Source organism: Chenopodium quinoa, unplaced genomic scaffold, assembly GCF_001683475.1.
Source record: "Chenopodium quinoa cultivar QQ74 unplaced genomic scaffold, ASM168347v1, whole genome shotgun sequence".
Lineage (NCBI taxonomy): Eukaryota > Viridiplantae > Streptophyta > Magnoliopsida > Caryophyllales > Amaranthaceae > Chenopodium > Chenopodium quinoa.
In genome coordinates this window covers 3,251,839-3,279,770 of record NW_018744991.1, presented here as the reverse complement: position 1 = coordinate 3,279,770, position 27,932 = coordinate 3,251,839, and the positions used below count along the sequence as shown (strand labels likewise).

General features: G+C 34.8%; 4 protein-coding genes across 4 annotated transcripts; 1 reads left to right on the top strand and 3 right to left on the bottom strand.

The window, feature by feature from the left end:
* Window positions 1-145: 145 nt before the first annotated feature.
* Window positions 146-14,430, bottom strand: LOC110707017 (acetyl-CoA acetyltransferase, cytosolic 1-like). The gene is made up of 15 exons (XM_021885035.1): window positions 14,248-14,430; window positions 13,967-14,019; window positions 13,265-13,363; window positions 12,991-13,164; window positions 12,792-12,897; window positions 10,407-10,545; window positions 2,520-2,597; window positions 2,305-2,370; window positions 2,130-2,215; window positions 1,701-1,800; window positions 1,482-1,592; window positions 1,254-1,295; window positions 1,065-1,151; window positions 747-832; window positions 146-667 (listed from the first exon to the last, which is right to left on the bottom strand). Exons 2-15 carry the CDS (start codon window positions 14,010-14,012, stop codon window positions 634-636), a joined length of 1,254 nt encoding a protein of 417 aa, XP_021740727.1. The 5' UTR covers window positions 14,013-14,019; window positions 14,248-14,430; the 3' UTR covers window positions 146-633.
* On the top strand, window positions 14,400-18,675 carry LOC110706794 (COBRA-like protein 6). Its single transcript, XM_021884745.1, has 6 exons — window positions 14,400-14,406; window positions 15,947-16,026; window positions 16,573-17,029; window positions 17,279-17,432; window positions 17,697-17,974; window positions 18,238-18,675. Exons 1-6 carry the CDS (start codon window positions 14,400-14,402, stop codon window positions 18,468-18,470), a joined length of 1,209 nt encoding a protein of 402 aa, XP_021740437.1. The 3' UTR covers window positions 18,471-18,675.
* Window positions 18,676-18,830: 155 nt separating this feature from the next.
* On the bottom strand, window positions 18,831-22,101 carry LOC110707015. Its single transcript, XM_021885032.1, has 3 exons — window positions 21,811-22,101; window positions 20,520-20,587; window positions 18,831-20,377 (listed from the first exon to the last, which is right to left on the bottom strand). Exons 1-3 carry the CDS (start codon window positions 21,908-21,910, stop codon window positions 19,577-19,579), a joined length of 969 nt encoding a protein of 322 aa, XP_021740724.1. The 5' UTR covers window positions 21,911-22,101; the 3' UTR covers window positions 18,831-19,576.
* A 681-nt stretch (window positions 22,102-22,782) lies between these two features.
* On the bottom strand, window positions 22,783-27,218 carry LOC110706740. The gene is made up of 6 exons (XM_021884696.1): window positions 26,689-27,218; window positions 25,055-25,166; window positions 24,917-24,972; window positions 24,369-24,488; window positions 23,368-23,484; window positions 22,783-23,260 (listed from the first exon to the last, which is right to left on the bottom strand). The coding sequence occupies exons 1-6, from the start codon at window positions 27,088-27,090 to the stop codon at window positions 23,180-23,182; spliced, it is 888 nt and encodes a 295-aa protein (XP_021740388.1). The 5' UTR covers window positions 27,091-27,218; the 3' UTR covers window positions 22,783-23,179.
* Between the last annotated feature and the right edge of the window lie 714 nt (window positions 27,219-27,932).

The following is a 27,932-nucleotide window of genomic DNA, read 5'->3' as shown; positions in this document are numbered from 1 at the left end:
GTCAGGCCGATTAAAAGTCATCAATCTTCATCCTGGGATCTTGTATAACTTTCAAAAATCATTTTTTTTTGGGCAAAAAAACCACTTTTTTTTCTATACAATATTTGTTTCGTAGTATTCCCAAATTTCAATAAACACCCTAAGATAAGCAGAAAAACAATATATTGAATAATTAAGCTCTGCAAAGATCACAGGTTTTACACACTTGCCTAGTGCAGAACTTTAAACAAATACAGTAGCCCCAAATTATTTGCATAGTACAGGTTATATATCATGGACCAGCGCAAGCATATACATGCCTACTTATGTCACTAAACACGAGCAAATATGTTCAAGGTGTATTGCCTACTAATTTCTACAAGTATATAGTCATACATCAACCACCAGTGTTGCAGGATATGCCCAGGAGTATTGCCTACTCATTTCCACTAGTATATATTATACATAAATCACCCAAATATCTAATTGATTTCCGGATAGCAGTGTGCCTCTTATCTGTCTCATGATGTATAAAATGGCAAGATGACATCTCGATAAATTTGCAGCTGAAGGAACTTCTCAAAGAACTGAATTTATAGTTTTGAATGATTGCCTGGGATTTCCACCATAATGTCTTACTCCAGTTAGAAACTTTCAAAGTCTTGAATGAACACTCCCTGATGTTGATCTGCAGCAGGACAGAAAAGGACAGGTTTAAATCATTAGTAGCTCCAAAAGCAATATCACCCTGAAGTTGAGAGGCTTACATGAGCTCTAAGACAAGAGCAGATGCGCCGCCTCCTCCATTGCAGATGCCAGCAACACCATATCTTCCTCTCTTCTGCCTTAGAACCTACAAATTTAAACAAAGTTATGATCTCTGTAAATTGAAGAGAACTGAACATTTGTTTACATGTCTCCATGAAAGAAAGATGTGATATTGAGGAATGAGGATGCCAGTGCATCAGCAATAAGATAAGAGATTGAGAATAAAGTATAGTAATGCATAAGAAAGGGTCTTCGCTACATACAGAGGAAATCAGACTGAAGTTCAGAAAATTCAAAAAGGTGAAAATTTAACATACACCAAGCAATGTGACCAAAATTCGAGCTCCACTGCAACCTAATGGATGTCCCAGGGACACAGCTCCACCATGCACGTTGACATTTTCCTTCACAAACAAGTGTTAGAAGGGAAGGGTAATCAGCAAAATGAATTGTACTAATAGTATTGTAATCTGAGAAGGAGCAGAGCAAGAAATGACAGAACTTACTGGATCAAGCCCTAAGAGTTTCTGATTAGCAAGAGCAACGACCTGCAGAAAACGAGTATGCATGGCAGATAAGGAAAATTATAAGATAAATGGTAAGTGGATGGATGGAAAAAATTAAGTTAAGCTAGAATCGATCCAAAAAGTCAAAAATGGTAGATAAGGAGGATCATGTATGTGAAAGGTAAGTGGAAAAATTAAATAAATTAAGATTAAGGCTAAGAATATTACAGAGAAGGCTTCATTTATTTCATAGAAGTCAATTTGAGAAGGCTCCAAACCAGCATTTGAAATAGCTTTTGGGATTGCAAGGGCAGGAGCAGTAGTAAACCATTCAGGGGCCTGGCCAATGTTAATAAGAATTCAATTGCGGGATAAAAAATAATATTTTTCTCAATGAGCATTTAAAAAATTTGGATGTAAATAGGCCAGCAGTAGAAATTCCTAAACCTGAGCTGCATCAGCAAAACCTTTGATCCTTGCAATCACTTGGAGTCCAAGTTTTTTGGCCATTTCTCCACTGACCAATACTAATGCAGCAGCACCATCACTGTTTGTAGCAAGTTCAGACAATCTCAGATCTCTTATAAAAGGAAGCGTACAACAATAAGCAAAATGAAAAATGAATGTAGAGGTTTCTTCATCTAATAAATAACTTGGGATAAATAGGATGTTCACATCTATCTCTAATTCTCTTTCATTAATATAAATGCTTTAGAGTAACCAGTTTAACATCATTAAAAAAAAAAAAAAAAACATCTAAATCGTATATTTTGTTAGTATGTTATGACCCCCCTGACCCCCGTCTTCTGAATTACTTGGGGCAAGGGGAAGGGGTGGGATCAGAGAAAAGAAAAGAGAAGCCTTAGATTTCATTACCTTATAAGCGAAGAATTTCCAGCAGTGACAGAGCCTCCATTCTTTTTAAAGCTGGGAGGAAGTTTCTTAAGTTTGGCAGGATCAAACTGTCAACATGCCCATCAAAACCGAGATCACAAAGTGATTAAGTAAAACACTGATAGAAGGCTGACATGATAAGGAGAATTTGCTGTACCTTCTCGAGACCATCATCCTTGTCAATAATCGTGGTTTGTCTTCCCCTATTTCCAGAAATCTTCACCTGCATACAAAAATTCATTAGCCTCCTGCAACCTAAACACTAAAAGTTTGTTTCTTTTTTTTTTTTTGGATTGGCTTTTCATGCTTTCTAGTAAGTACAAAGAAAATTTTCTGGTTCAAATATGCATCTAAAACAGAGTCAAATCTTGCCGGAGCTATTTCCCAAGAAAACGCGCCACTGTTCTTTGCAGCAATACCACGCTCATAGCTCCTTATAGCAAAAGAATCCTGGGGAAGCAAGAACAAATTAGCAGCATGGCAATAATATTCAGCACAGAATTTGAATGGTTTATTTTATGTTGGTTTTTGTTAAGGCAATAAACTACATAAGTGAATTTTAACCCTGCACAATTAGAGGCTCAAGCACTCTCTTTTTCTCAAAACAAATAAAAAGAAATGATCATTTATTTTTTTTCCCATGCTACTAATGGATAAAAGATGCTAAAATCCTACAAAAGAAAGGTACACCACCACATAAATAAACCAATAACCAGTCTCCACACTCAAGTAGAGTTGTCAAAAGTTGACCCGACCCGAAATACCGACTCAAACACAATTATTAACCGACCCATCTGAACCCGAAAAAATGGTGACCCAAACCCGACCTGAAACCAACCCTAGACCCGATTTGACTCGAGTATGTGAGATCCGAACCCGAACATGAACTGACCTAGAGGCGACCCGACCCAAATGTAACCCGTAAATTATTGACCTGAACCGAACCCGACTTGAACCAAAATTGACCCAAACCCGTTTTAACCCGCCAAAACTCGAATTTAACCCGACTCATTACCAACCTAACCTGAATTCAACCCGACCCGTTCATAACCCGACCCGAATTTAACCCAACCTGTTACAAACCCGACTCGAAATCAATCAGACTTGTTATTGACTTGACCTAAATTAAACCCGACTTGTTATTAACCCGGATTTCGCCAGAACTATTACTAACCCGACCAAAAAATTCAACCCGATCTGTTACTAACTCGACTTAAAATCAACACGACTTGTTATTGATCCAACCTAAATTCAACCCAAATTGTTCCTGACTCGATTTCAAATCACTTTAAATGCAATTTAAACCACCTTATTATTGTTGATCAAAACATTTTGTCTAGGGAGACCAAGTCGGTCTAGCTCAGCAAAAGAAAGGAGCATCATCCTCAAATTTAAGTTTTAAATATAGTATATATTTGTTGTATGGTCAAAGGAGATAATTATCTTCCTAAATTATAGACTATAGTTCCCTAGTATAATGCCATATATATGATAGTTAAAGGAAATAATTAGCTTGATAAAAATGATAATTATCTATTTACAATTAGTTAAACCCGAATATGACCTGACTTGGAAATGACCCGACCTGATTGTAACCTGCAAATTATTGACTTGAACATAACCCAACTTGAATTTGAGAATAACACGACTTGGAAATGACCCAACCTTATTATAACCCGCAAATTATTGACTTGAACCGAACCCGACTTAAACCCGAGAATGACCCGACTTGAAAATGACCTGACCTGATTATAACCCGCAAATTATTAACTTGAACCAAACCCGACCCAAACCCGAAAATGACCCGACCTGATTATAACCCACAAATTATTAACTTGAACCAAACCCGACTCGAACCTGAGAATTACCCTTACCCGTGAAAACCCGAATTAAACCCGACCTATTGTTCACCCTACCCGAATGTAACCCCACCAATTATTCACCCAACCTAAACCCGATAAGAAGTATGACCTGACGTGACCCGAATAAAGCATGACTCGACCCGCATAGGTTATGGAATTAATCAAAATTGACCCAAACTGAGTTGACCCAACCCACTCTTACCGGCCCAAACCCGACCCATTTACCCAAATTGATAGCTCTACTGAAACCCCAAAATTTCTCAAAAAGCGTGGATATTAGCCTTCAATTTTGGAATTTTTTTTTGACTTTTTTCACCCGAAAATATAAATTGCCGAAATGTTTACCATGGTCCCTAATACCCTTCCGGAGTCCAATTGGCTGGGTGGAACCATCCAATTTGACTTTAAACAACCAATTTACCGGTTTACAACTTGCAACGATTTCATTAATTCAAGCCTACCACGAACATTTATGACAACTAATAATGATCATATATGTTTCCAAACGGCATTATATGACCCCGAGATATATCCCTCAAAATCTCAATGCTTTTCGATACTAGGCCCCGAAACATTCAAAATTTCTCAAAAAGCGTGGATATTAGCCTTCTATTTTGGAATTTTTGGACTTTTTTTCGCTCGCAAATAAAAATTGCCGAAATTTTCACCATGGTCCTTAATACCCTTCGGGAGTCTAATTGGGCGAGTTGAACTATCTAATTTACATTTAAACGACCAATTTACTGGTTTACAACTTGCACCGATTTCATTAAATCAAGCCTACCACGAACATTTACAACAACATATAATGATCATAGATGGTTCCAAACGACATTATATGACCTCGAGATGTATCCCCTAAAATTTCAAGTCTTTTCGACACCGGGCCTTGAAACCTCCAAAATTTCTCAAAAAACGTGGATTAGCTTTCAATTTTGGAATTTTCTGACTTTTCGCACGGAAATAATCGTTGCCTTCGAAATGTTTACCATGGTCACTAATATCCTCCGGGAGTCCAATTGGGTAGGTGAAACCATCCAATTTGTTTTTAAACGACTAATTATTTACCGGTTTACAACTTGCACCATTTTCATTAACTTAAAGCATACCACGAACATTTATGACAACATATAATGATCATATATGGTTTAAAACGACATTATATGACCCCAAGATGTATCCAAAAAAATCTAAAGGATTTTTTACACCGGGCCCCGTCGCCTTGAAACTCCAAAATTTCTCAAAAAGCGTGGATATTAGCCTTAATTTTGGAATTTTCCGACTTTTTTTCGCCCGTAAATAAAAATTGCCGAAATGGTTACCATGGTCCCTAATACCCTGCGGGAGTCCAATTGAGTGGGTGTAACCATCCAATTTGCCTTTAAACGACCAATTACCGGTTTACATCTTGCACCGATTTCATTAACTCAAGCATACCACGAACATTTATGACAACATATAAAGATCATATATAGTTCCAAACAACATTATATGACCCCGAGATTTATCCTCTAAAATCTCAAGCCTTTTCGACACCGAGCCCCGAAACCTAACAAAATTTCTCAAATAGCGTGGATATTAGCCTTTAATTTTGGAATTTTTTGACTTTTTTGCCCATAAATAAAAATTGTTGAAATGTTTACCATGGTCCTTAACACCCTCCGAGAGTCCAATTGACAAGGTGGCACCATCCAATTTGCCTTTAAACGGCCAATTTACTGGTTTACAACTTGCAACGATTTCATTTACTCAAGCCTAACATGAACATTTATGACAACAAATAATGATCATATATGGTTCCAAATGATATTATATGACCCCGAGATGTATTCCCTAAAATTCCAAGACTTTTCAACACTGGGCCCCGAAACCTCCAAAATTTATCAAAGAGCGTGGATATTAGACTTCAATTTTGGATTTTTCTGACTTTTTTTCGCCCGAAAATAAAAATTGCCGAAATGTTTACCATGGTCACTAATACCCTCCGGGAGTCCAATTAGGTGGGTGGAACCATCCATTTTGCATGTAAACGACCAATTTACCAATTCACAAATTTTCACTGATTTCATTGACACAAGCCTACCACAAACATTTATGACAACATATAATGATCATATGTGGTTCCAAACGGCATTATATAACTGCGAGATATATCCCCTAAAATCTTAAGGCTTTTCGACACCGAGCCCCGAAACCTCCAAAATTACTCAAAAAGCGTGGATATTAGACTTCAATTTTGGAATTTTTTGACTTATTTTCGCCCGAAAATAAAAATCTCTGAAATGTTTACCATGGTCTCTAATACACTCCGGGCAATCAATTGGGTGGTTGTAACTATCCAATTTGCAACGACCAATTTTTTAATTTATAATTTGCACCGATTTCATAAACTCAACCCTACCACAAACATTTATAACAACAAATAATGATCCTATATGGTTCAAAATGGTATTATATGACACGGAAATGTATCCCCTAGAATTTCAAAACTTTTCGACTCTGTGTCCTGAAACCTCAAAAATTTCTCAACAGTGTGGATATTAGTCTTCAATTTTGAAATTTTTTGACTTTTTTTTCTCCCGGAAATAAAAATTGCCGAAATGTTTACTATGGTCCCTAATACCCTCCAGGAGTCCAATAATGATCATTTATGGTTCCAAACGCCATTATATGACCTCGAGATGTATTCCTTGAAATCTCAAGGCTTTTCAACACCGTGCCTCGAAACCTCTAAAATTTCTCAAAAAACGTGGATATAAGCCTTCAATTTTGGAATTTTTTTACTTTTTCGCCTGGAAATAAAAATTGCCGAAATTTTTAACATGGTCCCTAATACCGTCTGGGAGTCCAATTGGGTGGGTAAAATTATCCAATTTGCCTTTAAACAACCAATTTACCGGTTTACAACTTGAATCAATTTCATTAAATCAAGTCTAGCACGAACATTTATGACAACATATAATGATCATAAATGGTTCCAAACGGCATTATATGATCCCATGATTTATCCCCTAGAATTTCAAGACATTTCGACACCGGGTCTCGAATTCTCCAAAATTTTTCAAAAAGCGTGGATATTAGCCTTCAATTTTGTAATTTTTGACTTATTTCGCCCGAAAATAAAAATTGCCGAAATCTTTACCATGATCCCTTATACCATCCACGAGTCCCATTGGGTAGGTGGAACCATCCAATTTGCCTTTAAACGACCAATTTACCGGTTTACAACTTGCACCGATTTCATTAACTCGAGCCTACCTTGAAATCACGAACATTTATGACAACAAATAATGATCATATATGGTTCCAAACGGCATTATATGACCCTGAGATGTATCCCCTAGAATTTCAATACTTTTTCGACACCGAACTCCGAAACTTATAAAATTTTCAAAAAACGTGGATATTAGTCTTCGATTTTGGAATTTTTTGCCTTTTTTACGCCTGAAAATAAAATTTACCGAAATGTTTACCATGGTCCCTAATACCCTCCGGGAGTGAAATTGGGTTAGTGGAACCATCCAATTGCCTTTAAACGGCCAATGTTTTAGTTTACAACTTGCACGAATTTCATTAACTCAAGCATACTACAAACATTTATGATAACATATAATGATCATATATGGTTCCAAACGGCATTATTTGACCTCATATGTATCCCCTAAAATATCAAGACTTTTCTACACTGGGCCCTAAAACCTCCAAATTTTAAAAAAAAACGTGGATACTAGTCTTCAATTTTGGAATTTTTTGACTTTTTTTGGCCAGGAAATAAATCTTGCCAAAATGTTTACCATGGTCCCTAATACTCTCCAGGAGTCCAATTGGGTGGGTGGAACTATCCAATATGCCTTTAAACGACCAATTTACTAGTTTACAACTTGCAACAATTTCATTAATGCAAGCCTACCACGAACATTTATGACAACAAATACTAATCATATATGGTTCCAAACGGCATTATATGACCCCGAGATGTATCCCAAAAAATTTCAAGACTTTTCGACACCGGACCCCGAAACATCCAAAAGTTCTAAAAAGCGTGGATATTAGCCTTCAATTTTGGAATTTTTTGACCTTTTTTTACCCTTTAATAAAAATTGCCGAAATTTTTACCATGGTCTTTAATACCCTACAGGAGTCCAATTGGGTGTGTGGAACCATCCAATTTGTTGTTAAATGGCCAATGTACTGGTTTACAACTTACACCGATTTACCGGTTTACAACAACCAATTAATTAAACTGCATTGAACCCGACTTGAACCGAAATTGACCCTAACCCGTCAAAACCCGACTTGTTACTAACCTGACTTGATTTCAACCCGACTCGTTCCTAACTCGACCCGAATTTAACCCAACCTGTTACAAACTCGACCCAAAATCAACCCGACTTGTTATTGACCTGACCAAATTCACTCGACTTGTTATTGACCCGACCCGACCCGAATTTTACCAAACCTATTACTTAACCAACTCAAAAATTCAACCCGATCTATTACTAACCCGACTCGAAATTAACACGACTTGTTATTGATCCGACCTAAATTCAACCCAAATTGTTCCTGACCCAATTTCAAATCACCTTAAATGCAATTTAGACCATCTTATTATTGTTGATCAAAGCATTTTGTCTAGGGAGACCAAGTCGGTCCACGCCAGCAAAAACAAAGGAGCATCATCCTGAAATTTAAGAGTTAAATATAATAATATAATATATTTGTTGTATGGTCAAAGGAGATAATTATCTTCCTAAATTATAGACTATAGTTCCCTAGTATATTGCCATATATATTATAGTCAAAGGAAATAATTAGCTTGATAAAAATGATAATTATCTATTTATATTTAGTTGAACCCGAATATGACCTGACTTGGAAATGACCCGACCTGATTGTAACCTGCAAATTATTGACTTGAACATAACCCAACTTGAATCTGAGAATAACACGACTTGGAAATGATCCAACCTTATTATAACCCGCAAATTATTGACTTGAACCGAACCCGACTTAAACCCGAGAATGACCCGACTTGAAAATGACCCGACCTGATTATAACCCGCAAATTATTGACTTGAACCAAACTCGACTCAAACCCGAAAATGACCCGACCTGATTATAACCCACAAATTATTGACTTGAATCGAACCCGGCTTGAACACGAGAAGTCGAGAATTACCTTAACCCGAATTAAACCCGACCTATTGTTGACCCGGAATGTAAACCAACCTGTTATTAACCCGACCTAAACCCGACCCAAACCCGATAAGAAGTATGACTCGACATGACCCGACTCAAGCATGACCCAACCCAAACCCGACCCGCATAGGTTATGGATTTAATCCGAATTGACCCAACCCGAGTTGACCCGACCCACTCTTACCCGATTTAAACCCGACCCGTTTACCTGAATTGATAGCTCTACACTCAAGTAATCGTTTCATTATGGGTTAAACTCAACGAACCCAAAAATATGAGGTGCTCTTTTCCCAAAATGGATAAAATTAAAAAAAATCTAAATATATGTATTGTGGTTCTTGACTTCTTGGCATACCTAAAAGGAGTGTTTTATAGAGAGAATGCAAAAACTTAAAGCTATCTTGTGATTCAATAATTTTCCATGTCTAATTTGATAAAATCAACTTCTAAAAGGTGCAAAGAAACCAGAGGACTAAATATTACTGGTTAAACTCATTTGTGAAGACGATGAATTTGTCAGGATAAAGCTGAAAACCGTAAACTACCTATTACAAAAATTATCAACCATGCAATCTACACAAATCGCAACTTCGAGGAAGAAAAAAGCTACATTCTCAATCTTTTAAGGCTACATTATAACTCAATATGAAACAGGCAGAAAGGTAATATGAGAATACACTAAGTCCAGCATAAGTTATCAAACTAATTGAAATATTTCAGAGCAAGTACTAATCATCTACTGGAATAAGTGCACTTATAATGCCCAATTCAAGCGTATCAAACAGAGTTATATTGATGGTTTTTATATAGAGGTCCTCATTCGTCACTAAGACATAGAGCAAGAGCATCATTACTCGAGCACAGGTTCCCAACCGCCTTTGAAATGGCTCATAGTGATTTAGATACAGAGCACAACTGTACAAATTTACGTATGACACACATTAGTTCTGATCCACCTAAAATTTTCTAAATCTGGTTTCCTTAAATTATATAATTAATTGTTTATTATTTTTGTAATTATTGTTACAAAATATTAAGGCTGAGATAGCAGTTTTAAAAGACTAGCAAGAAATTAAATGGACAGACATGCATGCACGCGTACACACACATACGGAGGTGACTGAAAGACCACTCCTACCACGTAATTTCTATCAAACGACAGAAAATCTATAAAACAACAATACAACATGTACCGTACCTGTTCTTCTCTTGAAAATCTATAATTATCAGCACATATTTCTGCACAGATTCCCATTCCAAAATCATTGTAAACATCCCAAAGTCCATCCTTCAGCATTCCATCAATAATGGTGTCATGTCCAAGCCTCGATCCGGTTCTGCAAATAATGAAGGATTTTAAACATTGGTTCTTCAAAACATTTAAATAGAGTGATTATTATAATTACCATCAACATTGCAGTTTAGTTTTACACAAACTATATCCAAGCTCATGCAATGTTATTTGACAAGTCGTTAAGTGCATTTTCACTTTGTCCACAAACGAGAACAAACATTGCAATTGACTACACTACATCATATAAGTCAAACAAAGTACTCTAGTAGAGGCATCTTATTACTCTACAAATATTGCAATTGGTTAAGTGACATTAAAGTATACTACACAAAAAGGCAAAATCTTTATCTGAATGGAATGAAGTGAGAGCAGCTAATCTTCAGAATTCATAACAGGGAAAGAACAGGATAGTAAAATAACATCATATAAGCAAGGAAAGAGTCAAACAAAGTACTCTAGTGGAGGCATCTTATTACTCTACAAATATTGCAATTGGTTAAGTGACATTAAAGTATACTACACAAAAAGGCAAAATCTTTATCTGAATGGAATGAAGTGAGAGCAGCTAATCTTCAGAATTCATAACAGGGAAAGAACAGGATAGTAAAATAACATCATATAAGCAAGGAAAGCACATCTGATTGTGACAATTTCGCATAACTGTGTAAATCAGAAGTGTTTTTGTGGAAACCAAGATGTGCAACTATGCTAGATAATTCGAGCACCAAGTGCCCAACTGAAAAGTTTTATCTATTTATTTATTCATTTTTGTATGGAAATTGTCATTATCTACAACTCTCTATCCCATTATACCTTATCCATGTCTTTATGGCACTTTTGTCAATAAGTAAAAATACTTCATAACGTAAATTATAATGACAAAACAAGTTCTATGAAATATATAACAGGAGCATAAATTCTTAACTGAGCTTGATTAGTCATATTTTAAAAGTAGTAAAGCACTCATTTTAAGATTTATAACCATTTTAATACAAAATTTTTATTTATTCAATTTAAACCTAAAATTATCATAGAATTCAAGATAATATGAAAACACTCTCTTAACGTAATTCTTCTACTAGAAAGGAAAGATAAAAGAAGTGAAACAAACCCCATTAACGCATTTTTGAATGAGTCTATGGCCATAATTCATTAACTTATATAGTAATTAATGTATGTGTGCATGTAGTACATATAGATCTAATTTGTATATAATAGTGGCTTGACAAGCTACCCTAAAAGGACCCTTATTAACCAAGGCATAGAGTAATGTCATGGTAAGGTGTAAGTTATCGGTCCAAGAAGGGGATTTGTGGATTTTCTCAAAAACTCTATTACATTAGACATGGAAATAACTATATTATAAGAAAAATAAAATATCAAGTAAGCAACTTTTAAAGTATTATGCAATATAAATACTTAATAATACTGGAGGTCGCGTAAAAGTTCTACTAGTCTATTTTGCAGTTGGTATCCTCCAATAGATTGATACTAGCAACATATCACTAATGATTAATATAGGGCAACTATAAGCATATAGTTCTTCAAGAGCTCCAATTGAATAGAGAATAACAAGAAATTTGCTCAAAAGTTTTCGTCAAGTAAAATTCAGGAAGCTACATAGAGTGATGCAGCAGCCACAAATACAAACATAAGCATTCCTGGGCCTTCAACACTTGGTGAACTGCAGAACAGCAACAGCAAGATTATCCACCCAACCTCTTCTGATATTGTAATGATGTGTTTGGCATGTAGATTGGTATTAAATGAGAGAGGGAAAAGTTAATGATAGCCATTACTTGTATTGATCATATGATATAACAATTAAAATAACATAAAATCAAATGAGTGGCAGAGGGAGATTGAGGACTTAACGTTATGATGTACCAATTATCACTGAATGGAAAGAGTAGCAAGTGAGTGGAGTCTATTACCATCAAGTATTTAAGGTCATTGTTACCATACCCATCATACCAAACAGCCTATATTAGAAATTCTTCAGTTAATTTCCACTTTCCAGTCCTTAATATCTTCTCATTGAACATGCTTTAAGAGTTTTGACTCATATGAAAAAGAGAAATCACAAAGCTTGTATTGCATCAACATGAACATATGATATGAATTGCAGACTCTCTAAGCCAACATGGAAGCTATCAAAATTCTATAGGCCTTAGAACAAGATGATACAAGATTTATATAGCTCCCATGCATAGATTAACTTGACAATATAGTTGAGTTAATAAACTTATCTTTGAATCAAAGATCATTATTTAAAAACAAGGAGCTAACCTGGCCATAGCTAGGTATTTCGGCGCATTAGACATGCTCTCCATTCCCCCGGCCACAACAACATCATTGACACCCAAGTGGATACTTTGAGCAGCAAGCATGGTTGCTGTACCATTTCATTAAAGATCTCAAAGGAATATTTCAAATCACTTTATTAGGGAAATATGCTGCGGGAGGGGGGGGGGGGGAAGGTACGCACCTTTCATTCCTGAAGAACATACTTTGTTAATGGTCGTGCAGATTACTGAGTTAGGGATTCCTGCGCCTAAAGCAGCCTGTCTAGCAGGAGCCTGTCCCAAATTGGCACTAAGAACGTTCCCAAAGAACACTTCTTGTACTAATGATGGATCCACTCTTGCCCTTTTAAGAGCACCTACATAATTACTGCACATCATGGAGTTGTCGAACAACACATAGGACTATTATACTGCACATATGATGATAGTTCCAACACAAATAATTTCTGGCCTTACACTCAATAGCAATAGAACCAAGCTTGGTGGCAGATAGAGTTGACAAGGAACCAAGAAGCCCACCCATTGGCGTACGTGCAACACCAACAATGCAAACATCTGTTTCCAACCAAATGTGAGATTTTATTACATACTCTAAAATTGCATATTACTTGTATCAGCAATTAAATAATAAATAGTTCAGCAAGTAATAGTGCATCTTCATATTCAACAATATTAACAAAATTAATCCCACCAATATACACCATTCCCAAATCAAATTGTTATAGTCATCGATAAATGGGGCAAAAGTAAAACTGTCCAATCTTCACCTAATATAGCATCATTAACCAAAAATAATTGATGTTCATCAAACCATATCGATACAACCCCCAAGCATCCACCCTAAAGAATAGTCAATTCACTAAATTGATATACTCGGAAAAAGTTGTCATCTTTCCTAAAATCGGTTCATAATTAGACTTCGAAATCTGTCCCGGGCTTAAGCATACTACTATACTAATATATAATTAACTTTTAAGAGTGTAATAATTGCCTAATAGCTTCAACTATCCAGGAGTATCAAATATGATGATGATAACCCTAACTCGAATTATCAGGGCAAGAGGTGAAACTAAAAATTAAACCAATTTTCAACAATAATCAATAAAATACCAAATTCAAACAAAAACAAAGTAGAAAAACAAAAATCCAAAATCAGACCTCGAGGTTTTGTTGATTTGTACTGCATTTCTGAAATCTGATCCATATTTAACCTGCATGTTATGTCAAATAAAAAATAACAATTTTTTTTCCAAAGTACACATAATAATCACAAGAAAGAAAAGAAATTCAATCAAAATTTTCAAATAAAAGCAAAAGATCATCAGAAACATGAGTCATTTTTCCCAGAAATTAAATGAAGCTAAAAATTTGCAGAAGAAAACAAAAATTGGATGAATTTAAACAGAAAATTAAGTGGATTGATTTGAAATTCAACATACCAGAATTGCGGAAACTTCAATTGATCAAAGGAAGAATTTTGGATTCAAATTTCCAAAAATCTGGAAAAAAATAAATTAAATTTTTTGTAACTTGGTGAAAATTTTGGTCTGTCGCAGGTGGCGGGAGAGAGAAAGATAATACAAAGTAGTTAATGACGTGTATTTGGTTCTTATCGGCTCGGTTATCGAGTTGATTAGCTGATTGTATTAGCCGTTATCGAGTGTATTAACTAGTTTGACTATCTGGCTTTATTGATTTATAGACTTTTATTGGTAGGCTTATTAAGATTCAAGCCAAATTATATACTTTCAGGGATATCTTATATGTTCAATTCAATTTTGATTTTTTTTTTTCGAAATTAGTCCGAAAGCGTGGATAGCCTTTATTATTCAACAAGTTTTTTATTTTACTTTGTAAACCCTAAAGAAAAAAGGCTAAGGGTGCCTCTCATGAATTCCATGAAACCAAGGATGGAATTTGAGTGGTTAGAATTAAAACCGTCCATTTTTATCTCTAATTGCCAAGTTTTGTAAGTACCTCTCTTTAAAATGAAAATTAGGCCCAATTTGAGAAACGAGAAATTAATTATAATTCAATGCAGGGATAGATGATATGAATTTCGTATATGTATTTGATGCAACACGTTTACCTTTAGTCCTTATGAGTATGGTTCTTTACTTTTATTTTAGTTCAACATAATACGAGTACAATACTTCACATGTTATGAAGTATGTTTTGGTTGTACACTTGTACCATTATTGACTCTGACATACTTATCATGCATAGCTTACATGCATAATTGCACCACTAATAACTATAACTTTTGATAAGTGACTCAATTATATACGCATGAATATTTTATTTTTTTTAGGAAATATACACTTGAATACTTGATATTATTTTTAAATAAAATAATGAGACAAAACAAGATTCAACATTCCCATATTTATCTTGTGTTTATATTAAATTAAATAATTAAAATGTGAATTGTTTAAAATGTTTAAATAATTAAAAATTAGGGGAAAATATATTGCATGGTGTATATAATTTTAAATAAAAAAAAAAATCAAACTAATTGATGAAAAAATTCAAAGATCCTAGAAATTTGGATTATGTCTTGAAAATATAAATTCACTAAACCCTTCATTTTACACAGAAAAAACTATTAATCCCCTATAATTTTTATTTTTTTAATAAAAATTATTGGGAGAGAATCATCATAAATGGTAAACAATCTTGAAGATATAACAATATCATTTATTACCATTTAATACCTTTTTAAGCTTTTAATTAGCTTACTCATTTCCGTTCATACTTACCATAATAGTAGTGAGAAATGAGAAAGCCAGCCATAATCTCCAAAACCCAATAATTCTTTCAATTTTATGATTTTTCCAAAACAAAAAAAAAAGAAAGGGAAAACTTTTTTATTCCCTTTCATTTTATATCATAATTTGTCATTAATTTTGATTTTCATAATTATATATTATTATGATAAATATTTGTCTGTTCATCTTCTTTACTAGTCTTACATATAATCTCAGTTGTAAGTATCTCCATTCTATTTTTAATACAAAGTTTTAATTTTTTTTATTGATCTTATTTCTTATTTATATTTGATGTTATAAATTTATATATAATATGGTTTGTTATAATATAATTAGATCATAATTTTCATTTGTTTGTGTTGTATTTCAGATGGGTATGACCCGCTTGATGTGAGGGGGAACGTAACGATTCAATGGGATGTCACACAGATAGATTCCGGCACTTACAATGTAAGTTGTGTCGATAATCGATAAGGAGTTTTTATTTTATTAATTTAGTCTCGATGTTTTCACTGCAGGTAAAATCTTGTATGAGACGATGTTGAATTTTCTCTCTTACTTTTTCTAGTTATAATTTTTCACTGGTAAAATAACTTATTATAGAAAACCGTGTCCTAAAGACAAATATAAAGATCCCAAAAAGTGTGATCAAGATCAGAAAGTTTACATATCTCTGTATTGTTTTTTTGTTTGGTAGGGTTTAGAGGTCAATTTTGTTGATTGATTAGTTTTGGGGTCCACTTTATTGGTTGTTGGATTATTAAATCATTTTCCTATGTCATCAATTTACTAGATAAATTTGTTAATGTAGAGTGACAAGATTTTGATTTGGTATTGATTTTATGCATGAATATAACCTTTTGGAGTTTATGTTAGGGACTAGATTTTGTTTGTGTTGGAGGGTTTGATGATTTCCTGAATGAAAGAGTAAATTTTCGATGTTATGATCGAGTTTAAGACTAGACAAGCTTGTAAGAATTTCGAGTTCTGTTGCAGGCAGACGTAACAATATATAATTATCAACAATATCGACACATTGAATGGCCTCCGGGTTGGAGACTAAGTTGGGAGTGGCAGGAGCGCGAAGTTATATGGAATATGCAAGGAGCAGAAGCCAAGGAGCAAGGAGTGTGTAACAAATCGTTAGGCACACCGCCTCCTCATTGCTGCTTGAGGCAGCCTGTGATCATTGATCTTCAACCGGGAGCTAAGCTTAATAAACAGGCAGCTAATTGCTGCAGAGGAGTGTTAACTTCTATGACTCAAGACCCTACTAAGTATGCTGCACATTTTCAGATGAGTGTAGGGCTTACCTCGAGTGAGGACTCGAATCCAAAAATGCCAAATAATTTTAGATTTGGTACTCCTGGTTATACATGTGGTGATCCTGAGCTGGTTGTTCCTTCTACTAGATTCCCTGAGGATGGTGGACGTCGATGGAGGCAAGCACTTAGTAAGTACTAATGTTTTTTCATCAGGTTTTGAACCAAGAAATACTATTTTTTGTTATTGTTTTTCTGGATTTGTACTTTCATAGACCAGTATAAGGTTAAAGTTTCTGTGATTTCGATTTTAGTCAGTGGTATAGATATATTTTGCAGTTGTTTGATCTAAATTTGTTCTGAAACTACATGCTGACTTATTGCCTTACTAGTGTATACTTGCAGAATAACCATTTTGATTTTTATGGGATTGATTGCAGGTACACACAAGGTCATCTGTACCTATTCTCAATTTAAAGCAGCACCTGCCCCTTCTTGTTGTGTTTCGCTCTCTGCATTTTACAGCCCAACCATATCATTCTGTCCTAACTGTAGCTGTGGCTGCCAAGAACAACCTGGCTTACTATGCGTCAAGTAATTCCTATTAAGTTCTTTTCACTGGGTTTTTATACTTGTTTCTTTTTGTCCATGATTCAATTTTCTGCTAATTTTGCAGGTTTAAAACATGTATATTATTTCTCTTTTGTTACTGTGAGAAAATTTTGCTAGATTTCAATCACTGACGCTTCATCATAGAAAGCAGCTAACATGTGCTCTTTTTTTGTGTGTATTATTCTGTTAGTCTTTTGACTGAATTCTGTATTCCTGAATTGGATCAATTTAATGTATCATTTGCAGGAAAGGGCAGACACCTCTAATTTTGCCAAAATCACAGGATCCAGATTATGTACCACCACCTCAGGTGAATTGCACTAGCCATATGTGCCCGATTCATGTGCATTGGCATATTAAGGAGAGCTATAAAGAATATTGGAGGGTCAAGATTACGATCATAAATCTTAATGTATGTAAGAACTACACCACATGGAACTTAGCCGTTGAGCATCCAAACCTCCATGATCTGGTGCAGGTTTTCAGCTTCAATTATGTGCCCCTTACTCAGGATCGCCCAACCAGTAAGTCAAATAAAATGTTCTTCTCTTAATGTTTACAAATATGAACCGTGCAACCAAATGTGTATAGAAAAATTAACAGCGTTTGCCAATTAACAGCATACTGGTAATGCAAATTACTGAATGGTCTGTAATCTGTAGAATTGGAACTATGGTAAAAATTGTAAAGCCAAGTTTCTGAGAGTTATTGCTAAACCTATAACTCTGAGTTTAGATTTGTGCTTTTTTTTTTTTTTGTTGTTTCAACTGTGCCTTCTGATTTTCAGATGACACCGGACTGTTCTGGGGGGTACAGTACTACAATGATGTGTTGCTGCAATCAGGACTAAGCGGTAATGTGCAGACTGAGATGCTGCTGAGGAAAGTACCAGGGACCTTTACCTTTGATGCCGGTTGGGCATTCCCGAAGAGAATTTATTTCAATGGAGAAAATTGTGTTATGCCTCCCCCCAGTGATTTTCCCAGACTGCCTAAAGAGAGTCAGCCTGTCAGGCAATAGACAAGTCTAACTAATGTACATCAGTAGTGCCATACATCCAAATTTTTACTTCTCATGTCACATTTGTTTTTAGAATAGCCACATTCTATTTGTGCTAGTATTAAGAGATAGTTCTTAGCTTTTAATCATGATATTTTTTATGTTCTTGTTACATTAGTGTGTAATCTCAGGTAATATGCAGGCAGTTTTAAACTGTAACAATCATGTTTGGAGGCCTGATATTTGGTTTATGACTTCATCAGCATGGACTTGTGTTTATATATGCCAACACCAGCCATCTTCATTTTGCAGAATGCCTAGTGTTAACAACTTTCAAAAGAACACCATTGGTTGACCTAACAAATACTCAATTAGGTGGGCATATTCTTAATATACAGTAGCAATATACAACATAAACAAACATCAAAACCATAATGACACAGATCTATTAGCCTGCTTCAACCCATCACACACTCGCACACCCACAGAAAGAGAGGGGGGGAGGGGGTGAATACAATTCCGAGGCTACAAAAGTTGCCATTTCTCTTAATTCTATGCATTTGTTGAATAGAAGAAACAAACTCAAGTACTGAGACTGAAGATTAAACCAAAGAACACAGTAAACTTACAAAGAGTCACTGTAGACTCCAGCATTACACAGGTCCCTAGCACAAAATTCTGTCAATGATCAAAATATAAACACCTTTTCATCTACCAAGTTCAGCTCCAATTCTTGTTTCTCTCTTTCCAACCAGCTACGTCAAAAATCAACGCCCTCAAGTCAATCTTAGAAGGCATTGCAGATTGCTGCAACGAAGCACATTATGTTTGGACTGGTACAATTTAATCAGTCAAATAAAGTATACCACACCAAAAGCTCACAATTCTCTTCAAGAAGCTGCAGTTCTTTGCATTGCAAGTTCCTCTAAATTTGTGCATTCCAGACACTAAGGAAATCCTACAAAGCGATGACCAAAAGGTTGCTTCCCCCATCAAAGTTGTAACTATGGTTTAGCCGCCTCTATAAGTAGCATGTGCAAAATAGATGCCATTAGGCTATTGCTGGTACATCACAAAATTGCAATAGCAGGTCCACTATATTGCAGAAATATCTCCTTTAGATTCTTTCAGTCATTGTTGTTCAATTCAAAAATCAAACTTCGAATAATTGACCCATCATCTGAATTCCAGAACTTTTTACCCTTGGACAAAGAGGATCTTTGAGAGCTCCCAAGATTATTTGAGGCCACTACTAATCGTTGACCAACCTCAGATCTTTCATAATTGCTTTTCAGGCTAGCAGAATTTGAGTCTTCTGTCAAAAGTGAGGGCAAGAATCTCTGGCATTTTGTTACAGAATTTCGCTTGTTGGAGCATTTCTTACCGAAGGAAATTTTCTCTGTATCACATTTTCCGGTTCTTGTGGCAACTACTGAGCTGGGAGAGCTTCCATTGTGATCAACCTCGATAAAATTTGTGAAGTACTTATCAATGATGCCAGACACTGATACTGCTTCAGATAAGCTTCCATGAGGACTTTCAGCTGTAACATTGAAGTCTGATGCATTACTCTGATGCAGTACTTCTTGTAGACCACTCCGTTTTCTCTCTACCTCACTGGAAATGTTTCCTTTTGGCTCTTGATCAAGTTTTTCATGACTAAATCTTTTAGGAAATTTCTTCACATTGGGTTTTCTTTTCCTCTTTTTCTTCTTCTTCGAAGGGAAAGCAGTTTTCGAGCCTTGATTCTGTTTGTTGCTCTTGATTTCAGACAAGTTCCGACGAAGTTTTGCACTGTTATTAAAATCTGGCAAAATTTTCAATCGACTGACATTTACATGGAGGAGCCAGGAATCTTGAAATCCCAGAAAAACATGCTTCAGGGGCAGCAAATCAGGCAGGTGGTAATAATAAGGATCCCGCTTCACCTACCAGAACCAGAGATGGAGGAAACTATTACAAACAATTTTAAAACATATAAGAGTCTACAGGAAAACAAGAGAAGTTAAGCAAGACAGGATACATTTACTCATAAGGTATATGGATGTGAGAAAAGAATTACGGGGATACCATCACCGCATCAATAGAGAGAAATCCTAGTTCAGGAAAACAACCAATGTGTGCTCTCTCAAATTCCCCTACAGAGAAAATTTGCATCCCGTTACTAGAGTGAAACAAGTCAAACAACCAATATTCATCAACCTCTATTTTTCTCAAGGCAGGCATTCAATTGATATTGATAGTATATATCCCAAAATACACAACCAAACTCCTGCCTTGCATCACGACACAAATTTTAGTAAGGATTGACTGCAAAGAGGGCGCACAAAAATAGTTTACTGGTCAGATAACTAGTCATTGGCCTAGCAATAGCAATTCCTATCGAAGTGCCAGAAAACGATCTCCACATTATAACACTTCAAGTTGTTCATCCTAATTGGTCTAAATAGGTTGGAAATACTTAGCTTTTGATACATGAACATTATATAGTTACCAAAGATAAATAACTTGAAAAACTAGATACTCTATATTTGCTAGAATTATGACCAGTAGTTGCACACTTAATAGTTAATATCAATATAGAGGCAATGCTTACTCACAGGTTAGCACCAAAAGACCAGTACAAAACAGAAACATTGCTCAAACAACTATGTTGTTATTCGAGCGTTTCATTCCACACCAGAGAACCTATAAGGTAATATCCCATCACCGAAGACTCGAATTCAAAACAACAATTGCACAATCCGAATTCGATCAACACACTACATACATGTCAACATGTCATCAATAAATCCGAAATAAGCAAACCCAAATATCAAAGCTTGGCTAGAAATAACCAATAATCCTGTCAAGACTAAAGAGTACACAAATTCACATGGAATTCAATTCTCATTATCCTCTTCTGGACATCCAAATCTAATTATCTAAGGCATGCAACAAAATTTCAATTTTACAGAAGTTGAAAGTTCAATGTTAAATTTAGAATGGGATTAATTCCATACATCAAGCAAAAAAATTCAAAATTTTTAGTTCCCATTACTAATTACACAGAAAATCAAAGAATTACAGTGAACATTAACAACACAGAAATTCAAGATTTCAACTTTATCATTCAGTTTGAAATTCTCTCTTTTTGGGTTGATTCCAACCTTCAGACCAACAGCAAATTAAGTGCTTAATTACATTTTTATACAAGGTAGTTTCTCAAACAATCTCAATTTTATAGGATAATTTTGGAAAAAAAATCCCAAAAAAAACCCCGCAATATTTAAACAGGAATAGTAATTTTCTCTTGAATTATGAAAAGAATAAGAACCCAGAAAAAAAAAATTAAAAAAAAATTAAAAGTGGTAATTTATACCTTTGAATTTTCCGGCAGTAATCTCCGGTGAAACGGCGACAACAATCCGAGTACCAAGATTAGTTTGGGTGAAAACTGGGAGTTGTTCTTTGGACCCCATTTTTCGAGATGTTGAGAAGTTGTATAAGCCAAGAATAACAATGGAATTCAATTCAATAGAGGAAATGAAAAGACATGTTATATGCCAAGTTTTCCGTTGATCTTTTGTGATTTACTATTACAATAAAAAGAAAAAAAATTAATTAAAAAAAAAAAGAAAAAAAAAAGAAAGAAAGAAAAATAGCGGTGTCCACTTCAGCTTAATTTTAGTTTAGTTTAGCTCTAATCAGTTTAGTTCCAATTAGTTCAGTTTCAATCAATTTAGTTCCAATCAGTTCAATTCAGCTCCTAATTTCCTTCTCTCATAAATCATTCATTTCAGCTATATTCACTTTAACTCTAATCAGTTCAGCTCCAATCACCTCAGTAAATGTGAATAGACCCTTAGTCTTTTATAATATTACAATACTTAATAAAAAAAAAGGGTAATACTTCAATACAAACATTGATTTTTTTTTATATATGTAAGTTTCATCCATTGATAATTAAACATGTTAATGTTAAACTTGTGCACTTGACAAATTAAAAATAAAAAATTCTAAGTCAACTAAAAAAAAGCGGAGGAAAATTTCCTCTATAAATATATTCGATATTAATTTTACGTATGATATCTTAGGAAGTACATCTTATACATAATCGCATACATTTATCATTTATGGTCTATTTAGTTCATTGATGCATATTGCATATGCACGTCAAATTATAGTAATCATAAACAAAAGTATATTATACGATAATAATACTAGTTCATTTACTCGAATAAATTGAAGCTCCTGCATAGTCTAGTGACTTAGTGAGGATGTCCTGTTCACTTGGATGATTACAAAGTTTTCTTGTAGCTTCATAAGCAATTAAATTTACTCCTATCTGATTAATCGTATCAGCACGAAAGTCTATCTGATTAATCGTATCAGCACGAAAGTCCCCCCTTTGCTCATTATAGGTACATCATTTTATGAACAATGCTCTACTATGGAGAATATGCAGGGAAAGTAGTTCATGTAGCATCATCAGAATTTGATTACAAACCATAGAGTAGAGAAGAGTAAATGACCGGAAAAATAGAAAAATGTCAAGCAGCCGACATGTACAACAGTCGAATATCACCAGAGGAAAGAGTTCCATCCCTGCACAAGTGCACATAGCACATTTCCACCACCTAGTCAACCAACAAATTCTTCACATAGTGTTCACCAATTTTCATTACAAAAAAGGAGCAATGCGCAAATAAATTTGTTACTAGAAACCAATTACACCGCTTCTCATGAAGTCATATGCTGATATGCATGTTTTTTAGTACAGCCAACTTCTCGGGGCTCACTTTGGCACTCCCAGACACCAAATAGAATCCCTGCATTGCATTGAGAAGAAGAAAAAGTTACTGTAATCAAGAACAAGCCTTGGACAAATCCTGTACTAGAGTGGATAGGTAGTATTCGACGAGTATAAGCTATTTACATGTATTTTACGTATGCCCTCTGCAGTATTGAGCTCGTATAGAAGTCTTTGAACTGCCTCGTGACTGCTCAAGCCCCTTTCTTCTACAGCATAATCTCCAGCAATAAACATGAAGACCTGAATCAAAGTTCAATGTTGGGTAAAAAGTATTCAAGAAACCAAAAACCTTTGTTACTAGTTTAACAATTTAAAAGCCAAAAAAAAACATAATCAACCACAACAACAAATGTGCCATCCCAAACTCTTGAGCGAATACAATAGCATAATTTTAACGAGTTACACTACACTCACCAAACCTTTGAATACAATGTGAGGCTCTACAAGTAATCAAACAGCTCATGCAAAAAATTCATGGAGTAAGGTTCGGCAGTGCCACAATAAACTAGCATAGAAGCAACAGCTACCTCAAACTAATGAGCTATAATTGCAACAAATGAACAAGTTGTCAACTAACAGCCCACCACCCCAACACCCAGTTGCTTAAATGCTTAGTAAGAAGGAAATTCCTAGGCAAAGGGACAAAGGGGTAACGAGGACAATTGTTGGTAATCTTGGTATGGTGCTATTAAATTGATAGAAGTAAAAGGATTCAGTAATTCAGTTGTCTCAACCATTTTTTCTACAGGCCATTCTGAAAATTTTATCTGGCCCAATAACATCAGTATGATTCTGGAAAGTTGGCTTGGGTGTTGGTGGCCAAAACCATCTCATTCATGCCTTAGCCCACCCCTCCTTAATCATTATCACGGCTTAAGATGGACTGCCTTGGCTTGGCCTTGTGTTTACTCGTGTGCTTCCTTGCAAATAAGTTTTAATTTAAGTATTACCTCACTCAATACTCAAGTATATCGAGCATAAGCAATTATAGCTATAGAACAACTTTGCACATGAAACTTGAATATGCGTGAGCAACATGCTGGTTAAGTGATTAGTGAATAATTGAATATCATCAACCAAAGGTTCCATGAGTCCCATAGAATTATAATAAAGTTTAACATTACCTCGGTACAACGAATGTCATATGGCATGTCAACATGAAGTTTATCCAAACCACCCAAAGGATCATAACCAGGAAACTCCAGTGCTTCTTCATGGATTGTACCGTTGTACTCCTTGAGAACCTTCACAGGAAACACAACATCAATTCAGAAATTTGCTTAGTAATTTTTGATAACCTTGCTTGAAACTTGAAAGTACTAGTATACGGCCCAACTAAGTAGTAACAAGTCATAGTTCAATTGATGAGGTAAGCCTTTAATATTGTCTCAAAATTGGACTAACTTAAATGGTAAGACAACAAAAACACTCCTCTTAACTCTGATCATAGGACATAACCAAGTTAAGAAAAGTCGAAGGTGCATTCATCTATACGATTACCATCATTATAAGTTTATAATCATTAATAATACAAACAATTAGTCTGCCTGCTGTAGTGTGTCTAAGAGAATAAAAGACTGGCATAAATTTTTCCACAAGTCTCAAAAACATAAAAGAAATATTTTGCAAATAAAATCATTAAAGTGATTCTCTTAAATTTTCAAAAACTCACAAAAGAGCGAGAGAAGACCCATTGTTCTGTATCATGCAGGAAATACGGAGCAGCCTCTGCAATAAACATATGAAATGTTACGGGTAAATTAGACAAGTATCATTGCTGAAACAAAATAGACTCTTTATGTCATAAAACCTCTGAACAGTTGTCTCGAATTTTCAGCAACATATAGGCTATTTGGGAACACTCTAGCAGCAACACTATATAGATTCCCCTGGATGGATCTCTTATCATCTACCAAGACAAGCTACAAATAAGAAGAAAAGTAAGGTAAGTCGATTATCCTTTTCCACATTCATTTAGAGTTAGCTTAAAACATATCACCAAATACAGAAAATATGCACGATAATTGAATCAAGAAAGTGTCCACAGAACAAAGTAAAAGCTACAATGAAATAGGAGACATGTAAATTGGAATAATATAAAAAGACACTTACAAAACGCTAGTGATAAAAATATGAAAAATGTCTCAAATTCCATATTTATCAATAGGAAAAGTGACTTTCCAGCATAATAATTTATTGAAGCCTTTCTATCAATTCCAAACACATAAAACCATTAACAGCCCCGTTTATTTAGCAGCAAAATTTTATTTATCCGTAATTATATAAGGAAAGTAACTAGTCAATGTCCATGGTATTATGGTAATGCTTATCACCTCCAAAAGGTCTTGCCTTCTTCATAATTTCTATTATTATCCACTCATTAGACTTAATTCTCCGACGTGGACATTAACATGGATGTGAACGCTTGACACTACACAAACAAGCTAAATTTCATTAGTTGACCAAGACTTACCCTCAGAAACAAACAATGTTGTAACTGAAAATACATCCAATTCACTAATGGATTGAGGCACCCCAATCTAAAGGAAACACATCATAATAATAGACCTGGAGATTATAACTTCCCATATGTACTGGTTGTATTCGGATTATGCAGCTCAAAACTTCATAGAATTACGTACATAAATTTTTTGTTATGAAAATGTACTAGGTGCACTTTTGAGCATATGTACAGCCAAGTGCCAACTATAACGGCTACCAATATTCTACGGATGGATGTTGTTAATATGTTATCTAGCGGGTGTTCACACTAAGGTCCAATTCTATTGAAGCGCGACATTATCTAATAAACCAATTCTTCTACCAAATAACATATTAATAAGGGACCTTAGAATAGATACTCTAAAATGCCACCATGAAATTAGAGGTGTAAATTTTCACAATTAATAACAGTTATTGCCAATGATTTAAGCTACAAATTTATGTTAAAGCTAATTTATTACCAAAGAAAAGCTTAGATCCACTTGTTTCACTAAACTCACAATGTAGGAGTAAGACCACAACACATCAACACACTAATGGAAGTAAAACACCAAGTAAATACCCATTATTTTCACATAGATCTCAACAAAATCTTACAGAAATAAAAAAATAAAAAAAATTAACCCCACAAATTTATACACGTTTTTCACATGATATTCACATAAATCTTGACAGACAAAATTAAAAAACAATATTCATACACGTTTTTCACATAGATCTTGATTAAAAATTAACAAAACCTAAAATTTCAAACACGTTTTTCTCAAGGTAATTAGACCATCCACATCAAAATTACACAAAATAGACTTACCTCACATAAATTAACTCAAAATAAACTAACCCCACAAAAATTAAGTCAAGATAAACTAACCCCACATAAAATTACTCAAAAAAAATCATGAAATTTTAAAACTATTTTCATGCAAAATCACTAATTTATACCTGAAGCCAAGTAAGATTCTTTCCTAGAAGAGAATCAAGAGCAGCAAATTCATGAGTTCGTTGATCAGCAGTGAGTCTCATCGCATTCCTCATGAAACCATCCATAGCATTCTCATACTTTGAATTATCAAGATAATCTTCCTTAAATTTCCAGAACCATTTTTCAAGAGGTACAACTTCAACTACTTGTTCTTGTTCTTCTCCACTTTCATCATTTCTCTCTCCTACCACCACTTTAAAGCCTCGTTTCTGTTCAAAAAAGTTGCCATTTTTGAAAATTTGACTGGTTTTCCTTAAATCTGAGCTTAGAAAAGAGGGAAATGAGCTTACTTTAAATGGGTAATTTGGTTTAGTATTGAGTTTCAAACGGAGGTTTCTTGCTACTGAGAGAAGAAATGCCATTTTTGGGTAAGGTTAAGGTAGGAAAGTTGCCGTCTTTCTCTTGTTATTACAAACTCTCGAGGTCTTCGGGCTTTTATTTATAGAAAAATCTCCCAAATTTCCAAAAAATAATGTCACCCTGTATGTAAGTTTAGGTTGTATTCTCTCTATCTGAAATAAAGTGATATTGGACGGATTTCTAATCAGTAATCGTCAATACTAGGATCATTGGGTTAGGTCTAGTTCGAGTTTAAATCATGCTATATTATTGTATTCATATAAGTCAAAATCTTGATCAGATTACTTTAGACTAAGGTAGAATCGAATTGATTGAAATTTCAACACCTCTAATAATAAGGGCACATTTGTCATTTAATTACTAAGACTGATTTTAGCAACTAACATCTAATATATACATTATAGCCACCTTTTGCATAGTTTATTTTGGCGGTTAACATTTTTTTTTCTTGTGATTTAAGGTTTTCTATCACCACCCCATAATATATAGCGTTTATAAGCAAAAGTACGGAAGTATTATCTTCCCCTAACATTCAATACAATGTTGTAAATTTGTACCCCTCTAGTATAAGCTAAGAGCACATTATGCTTCAAAAAAAAAAAACATTATGCATTGAAATGCACATTATATACGTCATAGGTGTATGTTTTATGAAGCACAGATTTAGTTTGTTAGTTGATGCTGCCTTACATAAAGAGGAACATTAGATTCATACTCGTAACTCGTAAGCTTCAAAACTCAATAGGCTAGTGATGATTGATGAGTGTGTGTATGTTGTCATGTTGAACCTGTTATTAGCTTAGAGAATAGAAACAGACCCTGTGCTTAAGTGCGTGTGGGTGTG

Coding starts and splice junctions, on each gene's coding strand:
- LOC110707017 (XM_021885035.1), bottom strand. CDS start 14,012: ATGGATCAGATTTCAGAAATGCAGTACAAATCAACAAAACCTCGAG. Junction 13,364..13,966: donor CAAATCAACAAAACCTCGAG/GTCTGATTTTGG, acceptor GGTTGGAAACAG/ATGTTTGCATTGTTGGTGTT. Junction 1,296..1,481: donor AAATAAATGAAGCCTTCTCT/GTAATATTCTTA, acceptor CGTTTTCTGCAG/GTCGTTGCTCTTGCTAATCA.
- LOC110706794 (XM_021884745.1), top strand. Junction 16,027..16,572: donor TAGATTCCGGCACTTACAAT/GTAAGTTGTGTC, acceptor GTTCTGTTGCAG/GCAGACGTAACAATATATAA. Junction 17,030..17,278: donor TCGATGGAGGCAAGCACTTA/GTAAGTACTAAT, acceptor GATTGATTGCAG/GTACACACAAGGTCATCTGT.
- LOC110707015 (XM_021885032.1), bottom strand. CDS start 21,910: ATGGGGTCCAAAGAACAACTCCCAGTTTTCACCCAAACTAATCTTGGT. Junction 20,588..21,810: donor TACTGCCGGAAAATTCAAAG/GTATAAATTACC, acceptor TTTTCTCTGTAG/GGGAATTTGAGAGAGCACAC. Junction 20,378..20,519: donor TCTCTATTGATGCGGTGATG/GTATCCCCGTAA, acceptor TGGTTCTGGTAG/GTGAAGCGGGATCCTTATTA.
- LOC110706740 (XM_021884696.1), bottom strand. CDS start 27,090: ATGGCATTTCTTCTCTCAGTAGCAAGAAACCTCCGTTTGAAACTCAAT. Junction 24,973..25,054: donor TTCGAGACAACTGTTCAGAG/GTTTTATGACAT, acceptor TGTTTATTGCAG/AGGCTGCTCCGTATTTCCTG. Junction 23,261..23,367: donor AGGGCATACGTAAAATACAT/GTAAATAGCTTA, acceptor AATGCAATGCAG/GGATTCTATTTGGTGTCTGG.